The sequence below is a fragment of the Nasonia vitripennis genome, chromosome 4 (genome assembly GCF_009193385.2).
Source record: "Nasonia vitripennis strain AsymCx chromosome 4, Nvit_psr_1.1, whole genome shotgun sequence".
NCBI classification, from domain to species: Eukaryota; Metazoa; Arthropoda; class Insecta; order Hymenoptera; family Pteromalidae; genus Nasonia; species Nasonia vitripennis.
Window position 1 is genome coordinate 28,395,972 of NC_045760.1, and position 22,720 is coordinate 28,418,691.

The window sequence follows — 22,720 nt, forward strand, 5'->3', positions numbered from 1 at the left end:
AGAGAGAAAATTCCGAGTGGAATTCCGTGTTGCATTAACGTTTCGTAATGCAAGCCGTGTCGAGAAACAGTGTGCGAGACTCCGCCGGAGAGAGAATACCATATATACAGACCAAGAGTGAGAGAGGGAGAGAAAGTGAGGGAGAGGATCCAGTCGAGATGTACAGTTATACAGAGAGGCTGATGCAGAAAATAAATTCGAAAGCGAAGCTGCAGGGGAAGGCAAGCCATTTTTGTACTTTTCCTGTTCTTAAATGGTCACTCGTATATATACCGCGCGGCACTATACGTACTCGCCCGAGCGAACAATGACATCGACCGCGTATCGCAAGCTCTAAAGTGCGAGGGAGCTAAAGCTTGCGGAGAATTTTTAAGCCTCTTGCGAGACGTAAATGCCGAGCTTTTAAATTCCCGCTAAGAGAACTTTCCACGATATTATACTGGAAAACTTGCTGCGTTCCAGCTTTTTCTCTTTTGTGCGCTTCTCGGGGACACGAGCTTTCAGCGCAGATTCCGGGATTGATTTGTCACTCGTGATTCGCGAATGCGCAGCTCGTTAGCGGCGCGGAGTTTCAATGCGAGGGATTCTGTATTATAGTGCTCTGAGAGAACTGCTGTTACGAGGGGGGGGGGGGGGGGGGAGCGAGAAGCTTGCAGACGGTAAAGCGCTTCTATCGACAGTTGGAAGCATTCGAATTTATGCGAAAAACAAAAAAGAGACGAATTAATTTTCCTTAAAGACGACAATTGAAGTGAGCAGCGGTTACAGCTGATTGAAAATCACCAGCGACCGCTGGTGGATGGGCCAAATGGGGTAGAGGGTAGGGTGAGACGTCGTCGCAATCAGGTGTGCGGTTGCGCAAACGAAGAAAGGTGAGTATTTAACGAGACCCCAGTTCGACTAACTTGTAGGAGCCAGTTTGGAGTCTCGGTCAAAACGTCAAGCCGCAGCCAAGCGTATAGCTTCGTTCCATGGTCACCTTAAAACCCCCCGGCAGTGCTGTACCCGGCACTTTACTCGCCGAACTGAAATTCCCGAACATGTCTCCGTACATTCGCGAAAGTCAACACGTAAGCTGCCAGTTGTAACAGGTGTAAAAATGGCAACTCTATTTTAACCAAGGCATAGGTATAGATATGTATAGAGAACCATACCTAGGTATAAAAAAAGAAGAAGGAGTAAAAAAACCAAGGATAGAGACTGTGAGAAAGAAGTCGACTATTGCGCATAATATTTTATATTTCCAAGCACCCTTGGCGTCTCCTGCAGAGGCGCTTTATAAAACGCGGCTTTAAGTATCCTCCCGAGAAGACACTCTCTCTCTCTCCCTCTCTCTCTCTCTCTCTGTCTCTCTCTCTCTCTCTCTCTCTCTCTCTCTCTACTCGCCAGCATCTTCGGTAGAGAAGCCCAGTCCCATTTCACGCATAATCGGTCACGAGACCCAGAACTATAAAACGCAACGTTAGGCCAGCGTCGCCGCGATAAATATGCATGGGAGAGAGATTTTTTCCCCCAACTAAAACCCTCCTCTCTATTTCTCTCCACGTTCCTCGTCTCCCAGCCTGCACCTTGACCCGTAACTCTTTCTCCTCTTCTCGACCTATACATATGTATACTCATACACGGAGCTACCTCCACGGCTATTTCTTTCTTCCTCCTTCAAAAAGAGAGCCTTCCTTCTCGGTTTTTCTCGGGCTCGTTCCGCATCTCCCCTTTCCCTCGGCATTTTCCTTCTATCTCTTCGTCTATTTCGCATGATTTCCATACGTCCTTATTCGAGTTCCTCCATCTCGATGTGTCTATACTCTTGGACTGCGGCGTGGGCTGTAAGACTCTTCAAACGTCGTTGGTGCTTTTAAAGCGGGGAACTTGCCATTTCGCGATTCCTATGAGCCCCACACGCGGCCGACACTATTTTCTTCTTTTGCATTATGCAAGCTCAATCGGAAATCAAAATGCGCGCCTGCCGATAAGTGCGGAATCTCAATGATTTTTCCGTGACTGTGGGGGTCAAGCACGACTCGAGCTTTTTCGTTGCCGAACTTTTCTTAATTTCTTGAAGTTAAAAGAAAAGGTTCATGGAACAAGTTTTTACGGAAGCAACTTTTTGAGAAACATTCAATTTTGCATTCGGCGAAGTATACGCGGTAGTAGTGAGGGACAAAGTTGAGGAAAACTTTAAATTTCATGCTTTTCATCAGGACTCAGAAGTTATTTTTACTGCGCATATGCCGTGCTTGAACAGCAAACATTTTCAAATATACATTCTGCGGAAAGTTTCTTGAGCGCGTTGCAAACCCGGAAATTAAAAAGAGTCATTCAATTTTTTCAATTAAATATTGCTATAAGAAATTTTTGAAAGGGCGCTTTTGAAAAAATTTATAAATTGTTGTTTCTTACAGGTGCCACGGGTTTGAAAAGTTTGAAGATAACCGTACCCGAGAGGGTAAGGGTCGGAGACTCGGCTCTACTTACGTGTAGCTACGACCTGGAAAACGTCCAACTTTACGTCATAAAGTGGTACTTGGACGAGGCTGAATTCTATCGATATGTACCCAAGAAGGATCCACCTCACGCCATCTTCCCTGTGCGAGGCATCCGGGTTAACGTAAGTATAGAATGATGTGATTATTTTTTAAAATTCTTAAAGCAACAAATATTTAAATTCAAACTGACGATGTGTAAACACAAATTATGAAGTTTATGGTATAAAAAGCATTTCTGGAAATTCCCAAATTAGATGTGATATCTGTCGGCAAAGTAAAAATATCAGAAATCCAACTTCAGACTCACTAGAGCACATCAGAATTTTTCTTGACTGATGCACCGGAACATTTTTATGGAAATACTGACTCGAGACGGCTCGAGAAATTTCCGTGCGATGCTCGGACACTTTTTTAAATGCTCGATTTTCTGAAACCGAAAAATAAAAACCTCTTTATAGTTCTGTAAAATTCGATACGTTATAAACAAGTATGAAAAGTCGAATTTGATAGCCAGTATGTAAAAACGGGTATTGCTTCCTCCTAGAAGAAGCTTTGTAATAGTAAAATTTTGAGTTTCTTCAAAACTTCTAGAAAATACTTTTTAGTGTGTTAGAAGTTCAAATCAAGTGTTTTTAGAAAATGTCCGTATGGATGTGTGTGTGTGTATGTATACCGTAATATTTCTGGAACTACTTTTGTCAATATCAATAAAATTTGACATGCATATATATTTTTGGATTCTGAATCGAAAAAAACAGTTATTTTTTAATTTCTTAACTATATTTTTTTGATGGCCATTTTTTGATTTTTAAAAAACTCTATTTTCCGTTTTTTTCAATCATCCCATTGTTACAAACAATTCAGCTATGATGCATTTGAAAGAGAATAAAATTACCTACTTTTTCTCGTTTGGTGCTCGGGATTGACTGCTTTTTTGGGCAGATAAAATGAAAAAGGCGATTTTTTTTTAAATTCATATCTCTGAAACTAAACATCATAAAACTAACCTCGCGAAAAAAATTATGTTAATGGATCACGTGTCAAACTATACCTCATTAAAATTTCAAGTGATTTGACTACTTATTATTTCAGTAATAAATAGAAAACTGGAAAAAATGAGTTTTTTTTGTACCTCGATTACGGACGCAAAAAGACCTTATTGCACTTGAGATTTCGGGAAAAGTAGATATTTTATGTGTTTTGGCTAAGTTTATTGCACAGCTTTCAAACCCCTATGGTTCGTACTATATCAAGGTTTCAATTTTTTTTTTTGAAAATTTTTTGATTTCTTGTATCTCTAAAACAATGTAGTCAAATGCTTCAAAATTTCATTTGGTGATTCGCCATAAAAAAGCTATCTGCTGCTAAAATTTCAACAATTTCGCCGAGCGGTTTTCTAGTAAAAAGCTAAAATGTAAAAATCGTTTTCTTGAAAATTGCGCGAGCGACCTATCTAATGAATAACCTGCTGTTTTGATGGTTAGGTTGGTTAGGAACACATGTAAACATGCGTGAATTTCTGTGAAAAAAATTGACGACAGTGTTCGTATTTGATAAGGTGGTGGAAAATAAATACACTATTAAGTATTTATTAAGTGTAATTTAATATAATAAAATGTAAGACTAGATAATAATTATATTAAGCGTGATGCTACTACCGAGGACTCTATATAGTCTCTGACAACTCTCTTTCAAGCGAGCGCCCTGGAACTAGAGTTTCCTTTCCACTCTCTCTCACTCATACATCACGCGCTCACACGAACACCGCTGACTCGTGCACTAGCACAAATGTACTTATACTTAACAGTATTCTATAATAAGAAAACAGAGGGGTCGGCAAACTTTTGGACAATGAACTATCTAAAACTTTTATTAAATTGTGTATCAAATATCGCCTCATACATTAGCAAGCAGATATATAGATATATTAAAACAATATTTTATTTATTGGACTTATAAATTTAGTTGGAGGATGCTACATGCCAATGAATTGGCAGCGGTATTTTTTTCATTTAATTACCCAAAAAATATCATTTTATGAAAACTTTGAATATCCAACAAAATTTTGAGGAAAATGCTTTCAACACGAAAAAGTTTATTTACAATGACGAATTTCAAAATAAACTGACGTGTAGCTGAATTTCATTTCAATGGCATGAACGTCGAAAAATCACACCCGTATTTTGAATCGACAAAGTTGAAAAATCAATAAACCACGCAACATCTTGTTGATATGTCCTACCACCAGCCTCATAAAGTCAGCGCCTCTTGTAAGGGACGGAACTACGCTTTCTAGAAAATGAGTCTCCCGAAAAATATATGTAGGAAGTTCGCAAGTATTGTCTCTCCTTCGTGCAAGCTCTACCCTCCTAAAAAAAGGATGAAGGGGGTGGTAGTCGAGAAAGTAGCGCATTGTTGTACTATATCTCTCAGATCGCTAAATTACGGGCTTACTAGTCCGGGAAAGACATCTCAGGGTTAATGAGCAGGAGGGGTAAAGGTAAAAGCGGCAGGGGCGGTAAAAGGGAGTTCATTTGTTGAAAGCCTTATGCTACAAAGCTCGCTGAGCCCGGTTACAAGGAGCTTAGCGCGAAACAAGTAGATCGAGAGAGAGATTTAGATTTAGATTTAGATTTAGATTTAGATTTAATTGTTTTTTATTGTTGTACATTGTGTTGTACATATACAATTATAGTATATTATAAAAGAATAAAAATTTTGTGTAAGGGTGTTTTGTGTAAGGGTGCTAGTGCGTGTGAAGAGTGTGAAATGAGATGAATGAGAATGTGTGTATGTTTGTGTGATGTTTATGTATTTTCCAGATTGAAGAAGTAATTTTTAGCTGCTTGTTTAAAGTGTGATATGGATAGTGTGTTGCGAAGATGAGATGGAAGGCTATTCCAGAGGTAGGAGGCGCTGATGAAAAATGAATTCTTCAGCGTCTCCGTCTTGAAAGACGGGATGTCCAGTGAAGTCACCTCACCCCTCACAGGCCTGAGCGCGACGTGGAAATCAAAATAGGCTAATAGATAAGTAGGTATTGAGGTGTTGAAAATTTTTCTTAGAAAACAGGCCATGAAATATTTCCTACGTCCGGCGGTGTTAAGCCATTGCAGCTCACGCCTGTAAGGGGAGATGTGCTCGTCCCTCCTCACACCGTAGATATAACGGATTCCCGTATTGACAAGCCTCTGCAGTTTTAAGTCAAGTTCCTGAGTCAGGTCGCAGTAAGCAAGTGAGCAATAGTCAATGAGGGGAAACAGAAGTGCTTGCACTAAATGTTGGCGCAATCTAAGGCTAGTGCTTTTCCGAAAAAAATAGAGACGGTATATTGAAGAGTGAGCACGTAAGTTTGGAGTCAAGCACCACCCCAGGTTGCGCACCAATGATTCAAAGTTGACCTGGGCTCCCCCTATATTTATATAGGTGTTAGCAGTAGAAGGTAGAGAGTTTATATAGTAGGGGGAACCCAAGACGATAGCCTTAGTTTTAGTTACATTTAGTTTAAGTCTATTCAGCGCAGCCCAGCCCATTATCCTCTCGGAGTTAGCACTCATCCTGACAGAACAGGAGTCAAGCTCCTCGAGGTAGCATTGGCTGTAGATCTGCAGGTCATCCGCGTAGATTAGATGGGACACATCGGAATCTAGGCAAAAACCAATATCATTGGTGTACAACGAGAACAACAAGGGGCCTAAAACTGACCCCTGTGAGACACCGGTGTTTAGTGGTAGAAAGGAAGAGATCTCATTGTTGTCATCAATGACGGCCTGTTCTCTTCCAGAGAGGTAAGATGCAAGCCAGCGGATAACCTGCTCGGAGAAGCCGAAGGAGGATAGCTTTCCGAGTAGCCTGACGTGACATACCGTATCAAACGCCTTGCTAAAATCAAATAGAAGTAGAAGAGCGACCTTCTTCCTGTCTATCCCAAGCCTGACATCATAAGTCAGCTTAATTAAGCCGGACTGTGTACTGTGGCTAGTGCGAAAACCAGTTTGGAAGTTGTCAAGAGAGAGAGAGAGAACGGGAGCAAGCCGCGAAGAGCAAGAAAATAGCCGAAAAAATTTATCGAGCCAGTTAATCACCGACGCTCGAGGAATATCGAGCTTTTCTAATAAACTTTCGGCTTATCGGACTTATTAATATCTTTCGATTCTTCTTGGATAGGAAAAGGAAGAAAAAAACTCGAGGAAACAATTTTCTGAAAGTTAAAGTTTTGCGAGACTGGATTCGGGTAAAAATCCGATATTTTCTCTTGTCGTCTGATAACATCATTTTCTCTGCAAACTTACAAACTCGCTTTCTCACGTGTTTATTTTCAATAGAAATAAGTAATGAGATTCGACAAAAATTGAAAAATTCTTTCAAAGGCTACCTTTCTTACATTTGCACCGCATAAAAGATGAAGACAATCGCGTAGCAACGCCAGAAAAAAAGGTAAGGACAAAAAGCACTAGAGTATATGAAATAACTGGACAAACACACATATGCTCAGAGGTAGATAGAAGTGGGAGTATAAGGAGTAAAATAAGAGTCTTAAGCCGGTGCGCCGTATAAGCCGCGCAAAGGAGACTATGTGTGTGTGCGAGAAAGAGAGAGAGAGAGAGAGAGAGAGAGAGAGAGAGAGAGAGAGAGAGAGAGAGAGAGAGAGAGAGAGAGAGAGAGAGAGAGAGAGAGAGAACCGGCTGTGCTTGTCCGAGGGATGACACTTTTTGCGCGTTTTCTTGCCCGCGGTTACCGGTAGGTGGCTTATACCCCCCGATGTCCAACACGCGAATCAAGTACAAGAGAGAAAGCGCAAAAGCAGCAGCTCGGGCTTCTCGTCGAGGCACGAGATCGATACGGCTGATTTACGAGCTTTTTCTTCCCCGTAATTTCTGACTCCTTTTTCCCCGAGCTTTTTTACTCTACAAATTGCTTTGATATAACGGGTTTTCTCATTCAGCTGGACGGTAAGTTACGATTTCATTTGACCTTTAGCTACTTTCCTCTTCCTTCTCTCTCTCTCTCTCTCTCTCTCTCCCTCTCTCTCTCTCTCTCTCTCTCGCTATATCGGAATCGCACCATTGCTTGGATTTAACAATAATCCGATTACTCGCCCCTTTTGATTTTCTTTCTTCATCGCTGGTAGATACTACATACAGTTCGCTCTTTCAACGATAGCTAAAGTGTCAAAAAAAAATTATTCAGCTTTCTCTTCTTGTCAGACCTCACCAAAATCCATAAGGAGCTTCGAATCCCAAAAGTCTCTATTTACACCGAGCAGAGGCATCGACGTGTTTTCTCGTGCGCCAGGGCTGCTGACCGGAAAAACACTTCTCCTCCGCAGTCATTTTCTATCGCTGAGTTCGAATATTCGCTGCGCTGGAGAATACTTTTCAGCGTCGCCGCATATAGAGAAGTTTCTCGCGGTCTGCGGCTTCTTTTAATGACCCCCTATACTGCAGCGCTGTGTATTAAATGGACGCAGAAAAGAGAGAACTGTGAAATTAAGCATGCAAATTTATGGCCCTGCTTTATTTACGCAGCTGAAATTATTCTTCGCAGCGTGATTGTTCGATTTATTCGGTAAACTAGCCTTGTTATCGTTCGCGAAAGCATATAAAGTGTGGATATTAGCAGAAGATGCCTCGAGTTCCTGCTGCAGCATAAGCAGCCTCGTATACAGCTGGAAAAAGCTCGAGCGGAGCAAAAACTTATCGAGCTTTTTTTCCTCTCTTTGCGGAGCCGGTATTCGCTTTATCACAGTAGTCTTGCTCTTTGCGAAAGAGAGAACACCTCAAATGGCTGTTCACGTCTGGGGGATGCGTCCTTGCATTGATATTCCGTTTTAGTTTCGGAAGGTGTGAAGCATTTGCACGTGATGGAGACTCGCTGACAAAGGCGGAATTGCTGTGTGATGCTTGCGAGAGTGGCGAGTGAAGATAATATGGACACCTTAGAGGATCGAACTGCTTTAATAATAACTGTATAATACATTGGGTTTTGCTGTCAACTTTGGTAAAAAAACGACTTGAAGAACTATTTTGCGAGGAGAAACGTTGTTTTAAAGAAGGTGAACCGAGATTTTGTGTTGCATATTAAAGGCACGTAGTCCACCTATTTTTGACTGGCTTTCAAAATCTTGTTGTTTATTTATAAAATGCGTAGTTCAGAATGGATATTACATTACGTCAAGTTTCGCTCAATGTATGCTTCCTCTTCATAACAGCCATATGCTTTTGCTGCGGTACTTGTCTCTAGCATCAGGCTATTTATTCTCTAGCCATCCCTCTTTTCATATCTTTCGAACTACTTTTACCTTTTTGTGCCTGTCTTACGAGATGCTCAAACTTTCAAGGTGGTTATATTTTTATCTCGCTTTTTATACCTGCATGCGAAAGTTAATTCCGTGCAAAGAAAATGTTCTGGGATGAGACCTAGTTCCTTAAAATCATCATAGCAAAGAGCGAGGAAGTATTTTCTTTTCTTCACAGGACTTCTTAACATAGTCGTCGGCTCGTTAGTGCCTGTTATTCTCCTTCAGTCTTAATATTGGCATATTCTTCTGCGTCACGTGCAGTCTTATGTTTCGTCGTTATCCTCGTTTTCGGTTCTCTATTTCCTTCCGTCCTCTTGGTTTGTCCTTTGTCACGATAACGCCATCAATATGCATCTATGCTTTCAATAATTCACTGGAACCTCAATTTTTGCGTATCAAATTTTTACGTATTCGAATGACGAAAAATTCCTCAAATGAAATCCACAACCTTGAACGAAAGGTGATCGTCGATGTACAGGATTCGCGATATACAAAAGTAAATAAATAAAAAATCGTTTGTTTATAAAACCGCGCGCATTTCGTGCCGCGATAAAAAGCTCAACAGCTCATTTCGTGTCTTCCTTGATTGGATTTCAAATTTAAAAACCGCGAATTTCAAAACACGTGGCACCCGATACGCACACGCGCCGCAGAAAAAAAGAAGAAGGAAATATCAGCGAGTGAAAAGGGAACTCGAATATGCTTTGAATAGTCAATCTCCGTTTCGCACGTGGTGGCAGACGGGCGGCAGCAGCCAATACCCGATGAAACGCGAAAATACGATGTGCGCTCCGCGTGAAAATTTGCTCGCCGAAGTAAATTCCCTTCGTTCCTCCGATAAAGCCTGGGCTGCTACCACATCTCTCTCTTTTTCATACGTGCGAGTATACAGCTCTGGCGCATGTAGCTCCGGCTTTCCTTTATCCGCCCAATCCGCACCGCATACGACGTATAGGGGAAAGAGGGAGAAGAAGACCCACATCCAGCCTACTTATATGAGCTGGAGAAAAGGCTTGAAGTAGTAAAAGTCTTATTGCCGAGATCTGGCGAGTATTTTCAGCCTTGGAGGCATTTTTTCGAAGCTCTCGCAGATTTATTCTTCTGAGCCGTCGGCGATATGTGTCTTTGGTTTCACTGGCATGTCTACGTCTCTTTTTAATTAGGTGTGATGTGCTTTTGAACATTTTTTCCTCTTCCTTTATTCTGTGGATCCTTGAGGCTTGGAAGTCTGCCATGAAGGCGAGAATCGAAAGATCTACAGTTCCTTTAACCTATTAATGAACGAACTAGCTAAATTAGACACTGTATATTTACTTAGAAGATTTAGCTTAAACTCAAACTATTCGCAAGCACTATTTTCATGAATTTTAGGCATCCCAAGAATTTTATAAAACTAAACGTTAACTTAATTGAATAATGCAGCCACATCTAAAGCTACGATGCACAAAACAAAAGTAATCACCAGCGTAAAAAGCCCGATTGTTACACCAGTTAGTCTCAAGTGCGGTCAGGCCTTTATTAATCGCTTTCTTTGCCCGACACCGCGTTAGCCGCGCCAGCGCTTCCCTCATTGGCTTGACTCGCTCCCGCCGCGACAAAAGCATCAGCTGAAGCAGCAGCCCGCACAGTCCTCTCGACGACACAAGAGAGCAGAAGGAGCTGCGAAACGAGCTCTCTCTCCCGCTGGACGTTTTACAGAGGGAGCGAGGCACTCGTCTCAACTTTCCGGCACTGTTGTAAACTTCCTCGCGGAAATTCCTGGCCAGCGTCACCTCGTCGGCTCTCATTTGTGCTTTTCTCTCTCTCTCTCTCTCTCCCCTAGCCGCGCGCGACTGCAAGCCTCGAAAGAAATAAAAATCTGGCCCTGTCCGCTATACCCTCTCCTTTGTCTATGCTCCCTCCCTTTGTGCCTCAACCCCTTTTTCGCGTTATATCCGACCAGCCGTACCCGCGCTTCTATCGCCCACTGCGCCTCGCTTCTTTCTCGCCTTTCTCACTTCGCGCCGCGAATCTTCGGCCACGGCTGTGCGCGTTTTCCTTCTCCGCTTTTACGTCTTCCTTTCCTCTCGTCCCTTTTTCACTCGGAGGGCAGCAACGGCAACGGCTCCTCCTACGCGCTCGTTTGCGATATGAGAGCAGCCGAGCAGTCGTGGAAATAAACAGCCCGGGACCGCGCTGCATTACGATGCTCGTAAACGTCGATAAAAGCGGACGCTGGCCGGCGGCGCTGTTATCGCGCGCACAGGTGTGCGAAGCGGCGTTTGATGAAAAGTTTTACTGTCCGCGCAGCCGCTTTATTGTCTGCGCAGCGTTGTATATAGTTGCGGGAAGAGATGGAGTGTCTTGGTGAATATTCGAGTTGAGAAGCTCTTCGGACGGCTTATGACGAATGTATATTATATAAAGGAGCCGATGCGCACTGATGGATGATTACGACGTCGTTAGAGGATGTTTTGGCTTATACGGCTCTTGCAGGAAAGTTTTAATGCGAAACTTGGTACACTATTGTTGGTGCGCAGTACGCGTTGAGGTTTCCGGTTTCACACCGGCGTATTTTTAGTTGAGGATTATTTTTGGCTCTGTGGCGTGACTATCCGCAGTTAGAACGACTTTTTTCCATGTAGCTGGTACACACAACACGACATGTGGAGTATTTTTCAAACTATTCTAGCTTCGCAACGATCTTGTATTCGAACGAGCGTTTTTTATGCTGTAAGTTGCAACGTTGGTTCAGGAATAAAAATACGCAAGCTATACCAGGTTTAGAAAAACAAACTTGTCAATTTTCTCTTTTCCATTTTCCAAGGACGCTCACGAGATATAACACACTCGGATCGTGCATGGACATAAGCAGCAGTAACGTACAGGGTCAGCTTTGGTAATACACGCTATACCGGTACAGCTCGAGGGACTAAGGCAGGAGCAGCGGCAGTTCCCAAGGGTTCGATAGAAAAATAAGGAGGCGCGCGCACACTAGAGTCTTTTATCGGCAGCAGACCACTGCTCTTCGAAGCTCTATTTTTCTCAGAATATCTTCTGCTGACTTTCGAGAAAAAATGTACCTCTGTGTACGCGCTGAAAGATGAGCGCCTCGAAATAATCGCAATCGCAGAGTGTCTATTCGCGAAACGGAGCGAAGCGAAGACAGACTCGGAATGGCTCGCTAGCGCGAGCACAGATTTACCTATGCCCTCTGACACACTGTTGTCAACTCTTGAAAGCAGTGTGCGAGCAGGTGGCAACATTGTACGTTGCTGAATTTAAAAAATATTGATTTTTTAAATTTAAAAAAAAAACACTCTCTCGATGCTTATACTCTCTCTGTCTCTCTTACTCTCTCACATACTGCGCCTTTAGTAGCTGTAACAACAGAAGTATTATACCGAATGTTGATTCTGTCCCGGAGAGACGTCGTAACGTGCTCAACATGCGTTAATTGCACTGGCAACCGTTACAGTAGCTGTATAATGGTTATACTTTTGTTGAAAGAAGAGGGCATTACATAAAACTGCAGTTGATTATAATCTATTGGGTATCCCGCTCTTAGTATCGGAAGTTAATTGAAAAGTTTTAAAAAAATAATTAAGGTACGCGCTTCTCGCTTCTACATTCAATTACAGTAGATAAATAAAATCCCTAATCAAACAGTTGCGAGTCAGGGGTAATTAATTCGAAAGAACGAAAAATTCATTGAAGTGAAGTGTTTTCAAGGACTATAATTTTTATTTTACTGATTGCTCATTAATTTTCAATCATTAGCAATTTATTTTTAACATTTTACTTAATCAAATTCTCACCCTGTTCATATTATTGCATTTCCCGAATAATACCCACTGTAGCTGCTGGTTTAATTATGGGACTTAATGGGATACACTTTGCCAACGGCGTTCGATAGTAGAGCTTCTTGCATTAGTAAAATGCCTTAATTAACATACCCTCGTGTTATTAATAGCCGGGGGCCATTCCTTCGTAAGCATCTTATTAGTATCAGTGGTATGCAAAGAACGTAGGTGAACAGCACTAAACAACGCATTTATATCATAATTACGAAGAAACAATAAATATTGATATCAAATTCTTATCAAATTTATCATAGACGTTCACTATTCCAGCTCTCGTAGAGCTGACGCGTCCGCAAACTAATTAGAGAACCCTTTTAACAAAGCCGATTCTAAGATGATCAAATGTACCTTAATGACGGTGCTGATCAATGCGTTTCCAGAAACCATAGTCGTGTACGTTGTTGCTTTAGTATGGTTAAGGATATTAAAGCAGAGCTATTCACTTGGATGTGAAATTAGTTTATATTATGTATTACAAGTAAAACATATAAAAAAGAACAAAAAACGTATTCAAGGTAAAAAAGCCGAGGAAATGAAAGAAAGAATACGAAGGAAATGGAGAAAGGCGAAAAACAAAAGGATCGCTCTAAAGAAGAGAATCCCGTAGACTACGCAAGAGGCAAACCATCGACGAGTTTGTCCAGGCGAAGGCGAGACCACGCGATGCATATAAATGTCTTCGATCGGCACTGGAAAGAAGGCAGCGTAGTGTACAGAGACGACGCCGAATAAGGATGACGCATATTGGAAACGGCAAAGTAGTAGGAGAGGAGGGCGACAAGCTAGAGCCGAGGATAAGAGAGGAAAGAGGCTAAGCTTCTTTGGGAGGTAGAACGAGGGAAACAATCTCGCTTGTCGATGATTTGATTTCGCGCAATTTTTCGCCCGGGAATTCGAGGATCTTCTTCCGACCGACGCTGTTGACGCTTTTTTTTCTGCTGACGCTAGGATTTCAGAGTTTTCAGAGAGGAGGGCTCTACTTTCATCATCCTCATTAATGGATTGGCTTCTGCGGTCAGAGATAAGAGGATGTGGCTCGATTCGCTTTTATTCGATTCCGGAAAGAATAAATCCATCGATGCGATGAATTGGAATAAACCAGTCGTAGAGATTCGTATTAATTAGAAGTAAAATTATTAAAAAAAAAACGTTGTCTTAATTTAATGATCCTTTTTTTTATTGAATTTTATTATTGTTACTCACGAAAATAATCTTACTCTATGCGCTCTAGATAAAACGATCAATGAGGGGTATTTCTGTCACATCTTGTCAGGGAATGTTTCAGACCCTAATTTGTATCGACAGCTTGGAGCTATAAGGCTGTATTTAAGTATTATTTATGGCTCTTTTTTCAGATGCATCTGAAAATAAAGTAACTTATTGGCGATGAAACTATATTTTGAAGCGTATAAATATTTGTTGCATTACAAGAATATTTAAAAGCTGCTAATATTTCTAACTCTTCGCTACTGTGATTCTAAAAGATAAATAGATTATAACATCTTATCTTACGACGTGACATAGTACATTAGATTTGACTTCCGCAGGTCTCGAGCTCGAACACGCAGGATGTAACGCTAGTCGGTGTTACGAGGAACCACACTGGACGATACAGCTGCGAGGTAACCGAAGACGGCCCGACTTACGACACCAAAGTCCAGGAAGCTTACGTCCTTGTTGTTGGTGAGTTACGAGATCAGAATACCTTCATTCTATGAATTTAAATTTCCTAGCCATGAATTGTTCACTCGAGCTGACTCTAAATTTTATATAAACTGCCGTGTAAAAAATTACATTTTTTATGAATCTGTAAACATTAAATTTTTCTGAGGCGACGCGTTTTTCATTGAAAACTTTTGTTTCCTATCACACACTGCATGCGATGTTTTCGCAGCAGCGCTTTAACTTTTAATTATGTAACTTTTCCCGGTATTTCGACTCGATAATACGTGGAACGTTATAGTAGTGAGCTAGTTATTTCTGTCTGCTCTGACACTTTCGAATGGAATAGCTGTTTATATTTTTCGTTTAAATGATCAAACTTTTTTCCGCCGATGGGAAATAATAAAGTTGTTCGCTAACTCGAACGTGTTCTGCAAAGTTATTCTGATTGAACATTCAAGAACAAAATAAGTTTTCCACGCGGAAAATATGTGCTGATGAAAGGAGGAGCAAAGTTTCCTTCTCTTTGATAGTAGCTTGTTAGGCTTGCAGAGAATCTATAAAAGAAACATAAAGGTAAACTTGTTACACTGTCACTGATCATCGAAAGCTCTCTTACTTTAGCTTTTAGTCAACTATTCAATAAAGAGCATATATCAGTAAAAAAAAATATAATAAATAGAATAAGAACTAGCTGAAGTAGAAGGCGCGAGGAATTAATGAATCTTTGTTATGACGAGCAGATGTTCCAGAAACTGAGCCGAGAATCGTAGTCGACAGGGAGCACTTACCAGCTGGCGAAACACTTCGAGCGAATTGTACGTCGGGTGCCTCTCATCCCGCCCCCAACATTACGTGGACACTCAACGGAGCGCCCGTAAGTATCACCTCTCGCTGCCCGGAGCCGTTGCCTTCGAAATACTGGATGATTAAAGTTGCCCAGGACTGTACTCCTAACCCAGCCAAACCTTCCATTTTTTATACCAGCTTTTTCTGGTTGCCATTTGTATTCGTAGACTTTTACTCGAAATTTGCACACCTCCACTTTCGAGCCAAGCGGTGGAAGTTCTGTGTCACTTCTGTTAAAATTTGATAACAGCTCTTTTAAAATTCAGCAGCACGTCGCGAGTGCAGTGATTGATCGAGCTTTTAATTAAAACACTTTCTGCGTAAAAGCTTTATTTTAAAAATCAAATATGCACAGGCAGTCGAATAGGCTCTTCTGAATCCAGGAGACGAGAGGACCGAATTGGTGTAATTACATTTTTGAAATATTTTCAAAAATATCAGGCCACTTTTATCTTCGACGCTTACCGAAATTTAAATTTTAATCAACAATTAATTCCAGAATTTTTATCGAATTTTTTGAGCGATAAATTGCAAATTAAACGATTGCAAAATTTCAAAAATGAAAAACCACCCATACTGCTCCACGATCTCCGCGCGACTTTATCACTCGCGCAAATGGAACGAAACATAAAAGTAAAGTCTCTCGCGCGCGCTTTTTCGGAATACGCCCTTCGCCAGCACTTTCATTGAAATTTATTTTCCTCTCTTTCTCTCCGGCCTGTCCACCAGACGAGCAGTTTCGCGCTTATATCGATCCGATGCTGCCTGGGGTGCTGCTACCACTCCGTTTCTTCCCGTCCACTCGATTAAGCTTTGAAGCTATATACAGGTATAGATTTTCCCGTTTGCATCGCTGCACTTGAGAAACACGCGGAATGCAGAGGACCGATCATTCCGCGGCCCGTGTTTATATGTTTGCACCGCCGATTGCAGCCCTGTCAACTTGCTGATCAATCGCACTTATTCACGCTCTAGAGATTCCGAGAGCGTGAAAATGATTATTTTTCGTTTTGTGCAACTCAAAGTAATGTAAACATTCACCGATGCTTGCTATGATGGCAGAGATAGGTTTCGAGTTAGAATTAACTTCATCCCGTCCCAACTTTCGTTATTTGCATTACAGAGTTTTGGAGTATACGCCTCACAACATTATACTCACGAATTTTCCGATTCCGCGTGCTTAGCCCGAGTTTTAATGGGTGCTTGAATTTGCATATTATAGAGTTCGCGGAAATGCACGAATAAAAGGGGTGCTCACAGGAGTTACGATAAAGGCTGCGATTCGATTGTTTTCCAAACTTCTGTACGAACTGCTTATATTTAAACTATAGATGTGGAATATTAGAGATAGACGTGGATCCAATACGTAGGATATATCAATTTTGATAATGGCATTAGCGTAAGAAGCTATTACGTGTTTAACATGACACGTTCGTATTTCAGCTGCAATGTGTCCTTCTTCATTAGAGCCGTGAGCATCGTTGTGCATAATATTGATTGCGACGTTCCATCGTTGTCAGCTCATATTCGCGACAAATTAAAGTCGTTTCACTTTCCCGGTAGAAAAATAATTAATGCGATTATACCCACATCAATCTGTTAAGCAGAAACTACCTTCCCTAATCTGCCTGCGAACGAGAACCGCGACTTGAATTATCAATTAATTGTTTGTCATGTAGCTAATGTAGGTATACATCTTTCATGATAAACATGAAGAACCGCCATTTCATTCACATTACACTTTCTGTTATATACCTCTCGTCTCTCTTCCCGTACATACTCACCCACTTGAATTTCGGCGGTGTCCGAGTGGCCAAAGAGAGTGTGGTACTTAAGAGAAATTCGAATTCGAGTCGCGATCAAACGTCCGCTGCGCCAAAGAGGAACGAAAGCAATCTGCACTCGGACTATCGAGACCCATTTTCCGCAGGATGTCATTACGTTCGTCAGAGTTTTCTTTATTTTTTCGCTCGGGAGAAAGGGAGTAGATGGAGGAAGCAAAGAGTCCACCCCAAGGCTTTGCAAGAAGCTTACTGCTGAATTTAGAGAAATAGTTTTAGGAGATTGGGGTTTGTTTCAGAGGAAGCTGTCTGCACTCTCTGATGAGGGCTGGCATCGAAGTAATTTTCCTAAAGAATTAGGACTTTGCATTAGGGAAATGAATGTATTCAGCTTCTGTGTATGCATTTTTTTCTACAATATTTGAACAATACTTCGCATTTACTTCAGAAGATTGCATGCAATTCGTCGAAATTCGCCATGATTTTACAGTAACGTCGTTGTTCGTGCAGTAGTCGACGTGCTCTATACTAAAGGTGAAATTTTCGCGTGTGCGGGACTAGTAGGCCCGCCGTTGCCGTGCAGCAAAAATAAACACGCTACAGACCTACTTTTAGCCTTGTTTAGTACTCGCTGATTTTCCGCTTGCTGCTAGCCTTGCACTGTCCCTTTTTATTCTCGCTGAAAAGTCGGCGTTTGTATGAAGTATCGGTATACTTGAAACAGCAGAAATGTAAAACTATTTTTTTGTGAGCTGCTATTTTCGGAAAGATGAAAAATATGTTACTGTGTTATTGAAATGAAGCGATTCGGCGAAATTCTTGATTGACCCGCCAAAAAAACATGTTCTGCTGAAAATATAATGGTGTTTTCGTATACACATAAAAACATAAATATAAATCCCATAAAGCAATAAAAAAAAAACATAAAGTAAATATGTTACCATTAAAACGCCATAACGATTAATCAAAATTTTCCATTTTTCCAAAAACAAACGCCCCGCGCGCGGCGGGAAAACAGAGAACGCCGCCGTACATACTGGCGTGATCGAGAGCGTCGAGAAAAAGAGTCGCGGCCTGTTCGGATATTCCATTTAAAGCATCGACCATAAATGAAATATTCGTGCCTCATAATTCCTCAACCTGTCAAACCAAAATATCGTCTGTTGGATCGTTACGCGGAAGCAATAAAAATGCAAACCAAGCTCTGCTGCTGCAAGCGTTTTCGCACCCTCCCACCTTCTTTTTCTCTCTTATACACCGCCTGGCGTTATTGTTTCTGTTTATATGCAGTGAAAAGTGTCGCGGCTGCTCGGCGCATAACGTCGAGCACTTGGCGACGATCAAAACCTTATATGAGCGGCGCAACTCGTCTTAGACTGTATAGTGTATACTGCGACAGCAAAGATGGCGACGTTACTTCGCCTCGTAACAAAATCAATGTCGCGGCCAGAAACGGTAATGCTCTATCCGCAGCCTCTCGCCTGCAGAACAGTAGCTCTCGCGGCGTTGAATTGTAAATTTCGCGGCCATCAAGTGCACCTGCAGCGCCAATTTGTGGCTCGCGTGCTACTACTAGCTTTCTGGTAGTTTCTCAATCTTTAGCGCCTATATACACACACTTGTTTTCTATTTCCCTCCCTTATATCGCTCTCTTTGACTGCTAGTGTAAAAATTACTCAAACGCCGAGGGGCATATTTGTTTTATACGCGACGCATTTTTGCCACAACGAGGATCATTAAAGGCCTATTGGTGCAGTTTAGCGCGATTGTTAACTCCGTTATAAAATTCTTGCAGGTTCTCATCCAAAGAGCGATCCACGATTTTTTAATTCGGTACTAAAGCACTTCGAACAGCCTCGTATAAAATGCACTAATAAAAGCGAGAAAAAATGTACACTTTCGGTTCAATTTAATCAAAGTTAATTAGTCACTTTTTACCCTGTATCGGCAATCGAATTAAAGCCCGAATAATACAACGCGTACAATTATAAAACGCCGAGTCTTTTTACTCCCCCGCAGTGGATAAAACTCGGTTTAATTTACGGTAGGGGAGAAAATTCACGTTCCGAGTCAGGAGCAACGGTCATTGCTAACGACGGCTACGAGCACACTTATACAAATCGCTTGGATGGCGCCAGAGCGAGGGTCAGAATTTTTGTATTATTTCACGGAAACAACTGGCTCGGTGTGCCCGCGGCGCGTGTCATCAATTGTTATGCTTCGAGTGCGCGCAATGCGAGTGTACGTGTATTATATACATAATCCTGTATCCCTCGGATGAGCGTCGGGACACGTAGTTCACATTTTCGCGCTCTTGGAGTGTAAATTAAATTAAATAAACGCTACGGTATTTTTGCTCTCTGTATATTTGTTGCGGTGCAGTGCGAGTGTCCCAAACACTTCGTGGAATTACATAGAATTTTGTATAATATTGTACATTTTTTAGATGATAAAAATATAAATAAAACGTTTCTGCGAAAATGTTCAAAGCTAATTCAAGTCGTCACGAATAAGTAATGACGCGTGAATACATCAATACAGCGAGCCAGAGGTGAAATTTCCTAGAACTCTCCGCGTCGATTGACATTGATACTCGCTAACAAAACTATTGCATTATAATGCCGCACGAGCATTATAATGTAATGCACGCTGATTCCTCGAGCGTCAAAATCAAACCGTTGAAACATGGGCGAAAGCGCGTCGATGCAGCACAGCCAATGCTATGGCGGATAAATTTAGCCCACAGTCATCGCGGTTCTCGTGTACGTAGCTAATGATGGGCAATTCGTCACACGAATTCGACACCGGCGCGAACACCAATCGAGCGGGTATTGTTTATTTTGAAAATTACACCATCGGCCGTATCTAGAGCTTGCGGGTGAAAAGAGCTCACGCGAGCGAGCTTTCGAAGCTTGTGCGTTAACTGAATGCCTGCAGCGTTCCGAGTCAACGGCTTGGCAAATTTAAAATATTTAAAATCGCTTTTTGCGGCGCCAAACGCATACAGAAAACACTGCGCGGTGACTTTATCGCTACTGGCTTATCGAACTTTTGAATATCGTGTTGTGTTTCATTAAAACGTTGGCGAGCGCCTTTGTGTTTCGGGTCGAATGTATGCTTCATGAAGTTTGGTGCTAAAAGTACAATAAATGCTGCGTAAATTGAATTTTTTCTAGATTGATAAAGAAAATAGCGCAGAAAAATGTTTTCAATGCGCCTGATTGGAAGTTTGTAATTGTACAGACAGATTCGTCCGACCAGTCCTTGCCAGCGGCGGCCACATCCACTCGAGCAAAGCGCTCTCTTTCAGGAGAGTTTGCGCAACTTCAGCGTATTAGAAGATAAAAAGCGAAAATCGAGCCGTTCGGTCTCTCTCTCTCTCTCTCTCTCTCTCTCTCTCTCGCTCGGGTGTACAAGGAAGATCGATCGGGGAATCGATTAGAAGCTGAAAGCGTCTTCGAAAAGAGCCAGTTGGTATGGAAGTGCACCTGGCTTAAGAGAAAGAGAGAGAGAGAGAGAGAGAGAGAGAGAGCCGTTACTGCATCGGGTCGGAAAATTGTTTTCATTGATTGTCCACCCGAATAGTACCTTCTCTTCTTGTTTCTTGCACGTATGCCTGCTTCGTCTAAGCTCTGCCTCTACGTTTTCGGTTTAGCCATTTGTCTTTTTCTCTCTTTCACGCGGGTACACCCCTGACGCGCTTGATCTCGTGCCAAAGGCGAAACGTTTGGTGTGAACGCGTCGTTTTTACTTGCACCGCGTCGCTGTCGCTTCCTATCGATCTCGTCGGTTTTTGTTCTTTCTTTTTTTCACGAAATGTATACGCTGCTGCGGCCAATTTCTCTGGTTCGCGCGAGTCGCTAAGCTGACACGGCTTATAATATTTCTGCATGTAAAAAAATTAATTCAAACTACTTTTTCACGCCATGTGGAGCTCAGGGACGTTCGATGAACAAGACTCCGGTAAGAATAGACGACGAAGTTTCGCGGACACAACGAAGGGATAGAAGCCGTAGAAGATAAAAAGAGAAAAGAAGACAGAAAGCACATCCCTCGAGACGAAGCATAGCCCGTTACATCGAAAGCTCGCCTCTTTTACGACGTTCCTTTCCTCGGCGTATGCAAAGCACGTGAGCAAACATCCGTAGCCGCGCACGCACACTGTCGAACGTGACTTCGCGTGAGGTTACACGTATAAGACAGCGGAGACGCTGCGGTACACGATGCTCGTGCGTTCGTAGCTTTAATGGATGGAGTACGCGTTGTCCCGTCGTATCATAAGTCTGCGATGATGTATGCTTTTGTTTGTTTGTCGAAGTAATAACGTCGGAAGTCTGAGTTTTCGCTCCTGGTACTGCAGCGCCAACCTTTTTGTTCTGTATGCCAATTCACGAGATGGAAAGACGAAGCGCAGGGGGCAAGATATGCGCGGCGAAGAAAATACTCTTGAATGAAATGGAAGGAGGCCAGAGGTGTGTGCGAGTGTGCGAGTGTGTGTGTGTGTGTGTGTGTGTGTGTACACGAATGACATTTATCTTGAAAGCGAGATCACGTTCGAGCGATGCGTGCGAAGGAAGGAGGTGGTGCGGCGTGGGGCAAATAACCGGAACGGCGGAATGGAGGAGAAAACGCGAGAGGGAGACAAATTGATAAGATTATGCGGGATTTTATTTTCCCTACAACGTTAAATTCACAGGATTTCTTATAAGATTTTTTATTGTAATTTTGCTGTCTATCATTGATATTTTTATGAATAAAAGAGATGGAATCGGAGACAATGACTATGATAGTTTCAACGATTATAACTATCTAATCTCTATTCTTTCTCTTTGCAGCTGAACAACATGACGATGAGATTCAAAGTACGCACGAAGACGTTGCCGAAGGCCTTCGACGACAGAAAGTCGACCTTTTCTACCCTTAACCTCGAGACGGCCGGTATGTTTCAAGACGGCCGTATACGCCTTCGATGCTTCGCCGAAATAACGCCGGTCTACAAAGCGTCAGCCTCGAAGGAGATCACGGAGGAAGGACCCTATCTCGCATCGATCACCGGTGATGCATCGCCACACAGCCGTCGTAAGTATATATAGCAAGAACCTTGCGTATATGGTATGGTACACCTAAGGAAATTACTGAATTTCGTTTAATCGAAGTCCTTTGCATTGACCGGTAAACGAACGAATCCCGCAGTGTTTATCGAAGCCATCAAACGCGACTTCCACGAAGTCAATTGCAGCAACATCGCACGTGAATTTTATAAACAGGTATAGCGAAGCCTGCGTTTGTCACGTCGAGCCCACGACGTTTGTATACGGAGCCATTTGGGCGAACGCGCAGTTTTATGAAGCGGGCATTCCTCTTCGTTCGCAGAACGGCTGGTCCCCACGAGCGCAATAAATTTCGCGACGAATCTTTATCGCCAGCGCGTGATTAAAGCCCGCTTGTTTAATTCCGATTGTTTTATGGCTCTTTGTCGCATATTCTCTTCTTTTTTCTTCGCCTCGTCGCGACGCTGCGTTAACTTTCTATTTTTCCCACTCGAACTTTCCACGCACGGTCTGACTGTGATTAGTTTCCGCAAATGACTTCTCGTATATATTTATTTAATTTTTTTTTTATTTAAAGAACGATGAATGGTTATGAGAAAATGCGCCCTTTTACGAACTTTTTAGCGGACACTGCATTAACGAGAGAAGCAGAAGCAGAATAAATGCAACGCATCGCGTGAAAATACTCTTTACCAAATTGCGTAATTTCTTTTAGTGTGTTGTCGCGTCGCTTTGCCAAGCGCACTTA

At 42.2% G+C, this 22,720-nt stretch overlaps 1 protein-coding gene across 2 annotated transcripts in view; it reads left to right on the forward strand.

The window, feature by feature from the left end:
• LOC100679440 (B-cell receptor CD22) overlaps positions 1-22,720 on the forward strand; it is a 70,383-nt gene that overhangs the window by 41,736 nt on the left and 5,927 nt on the right. For both annotated transcript variants that reach the window (XM_031930425.1, XM_031930426.1), the window contains exons 2-5: positions 2,403-2,608; positions 14,177-14,312; positions 15,035-15,168; positions 21,757-22,000. In XM_031930425.1, coding sequence (XP_031786285.1) covers positions 2,403-2,608; positions 14,177-14,312; positions 15,035-15,168; positions 21,757-22,000 — 720 coding nt within the window. The remainder of the gene's footprint in view (positions 1-2,402; positions 2,609-14,176; positions 14,313-15,034; positions 15,169-21,756; positions 22,001-22,720) is intronic.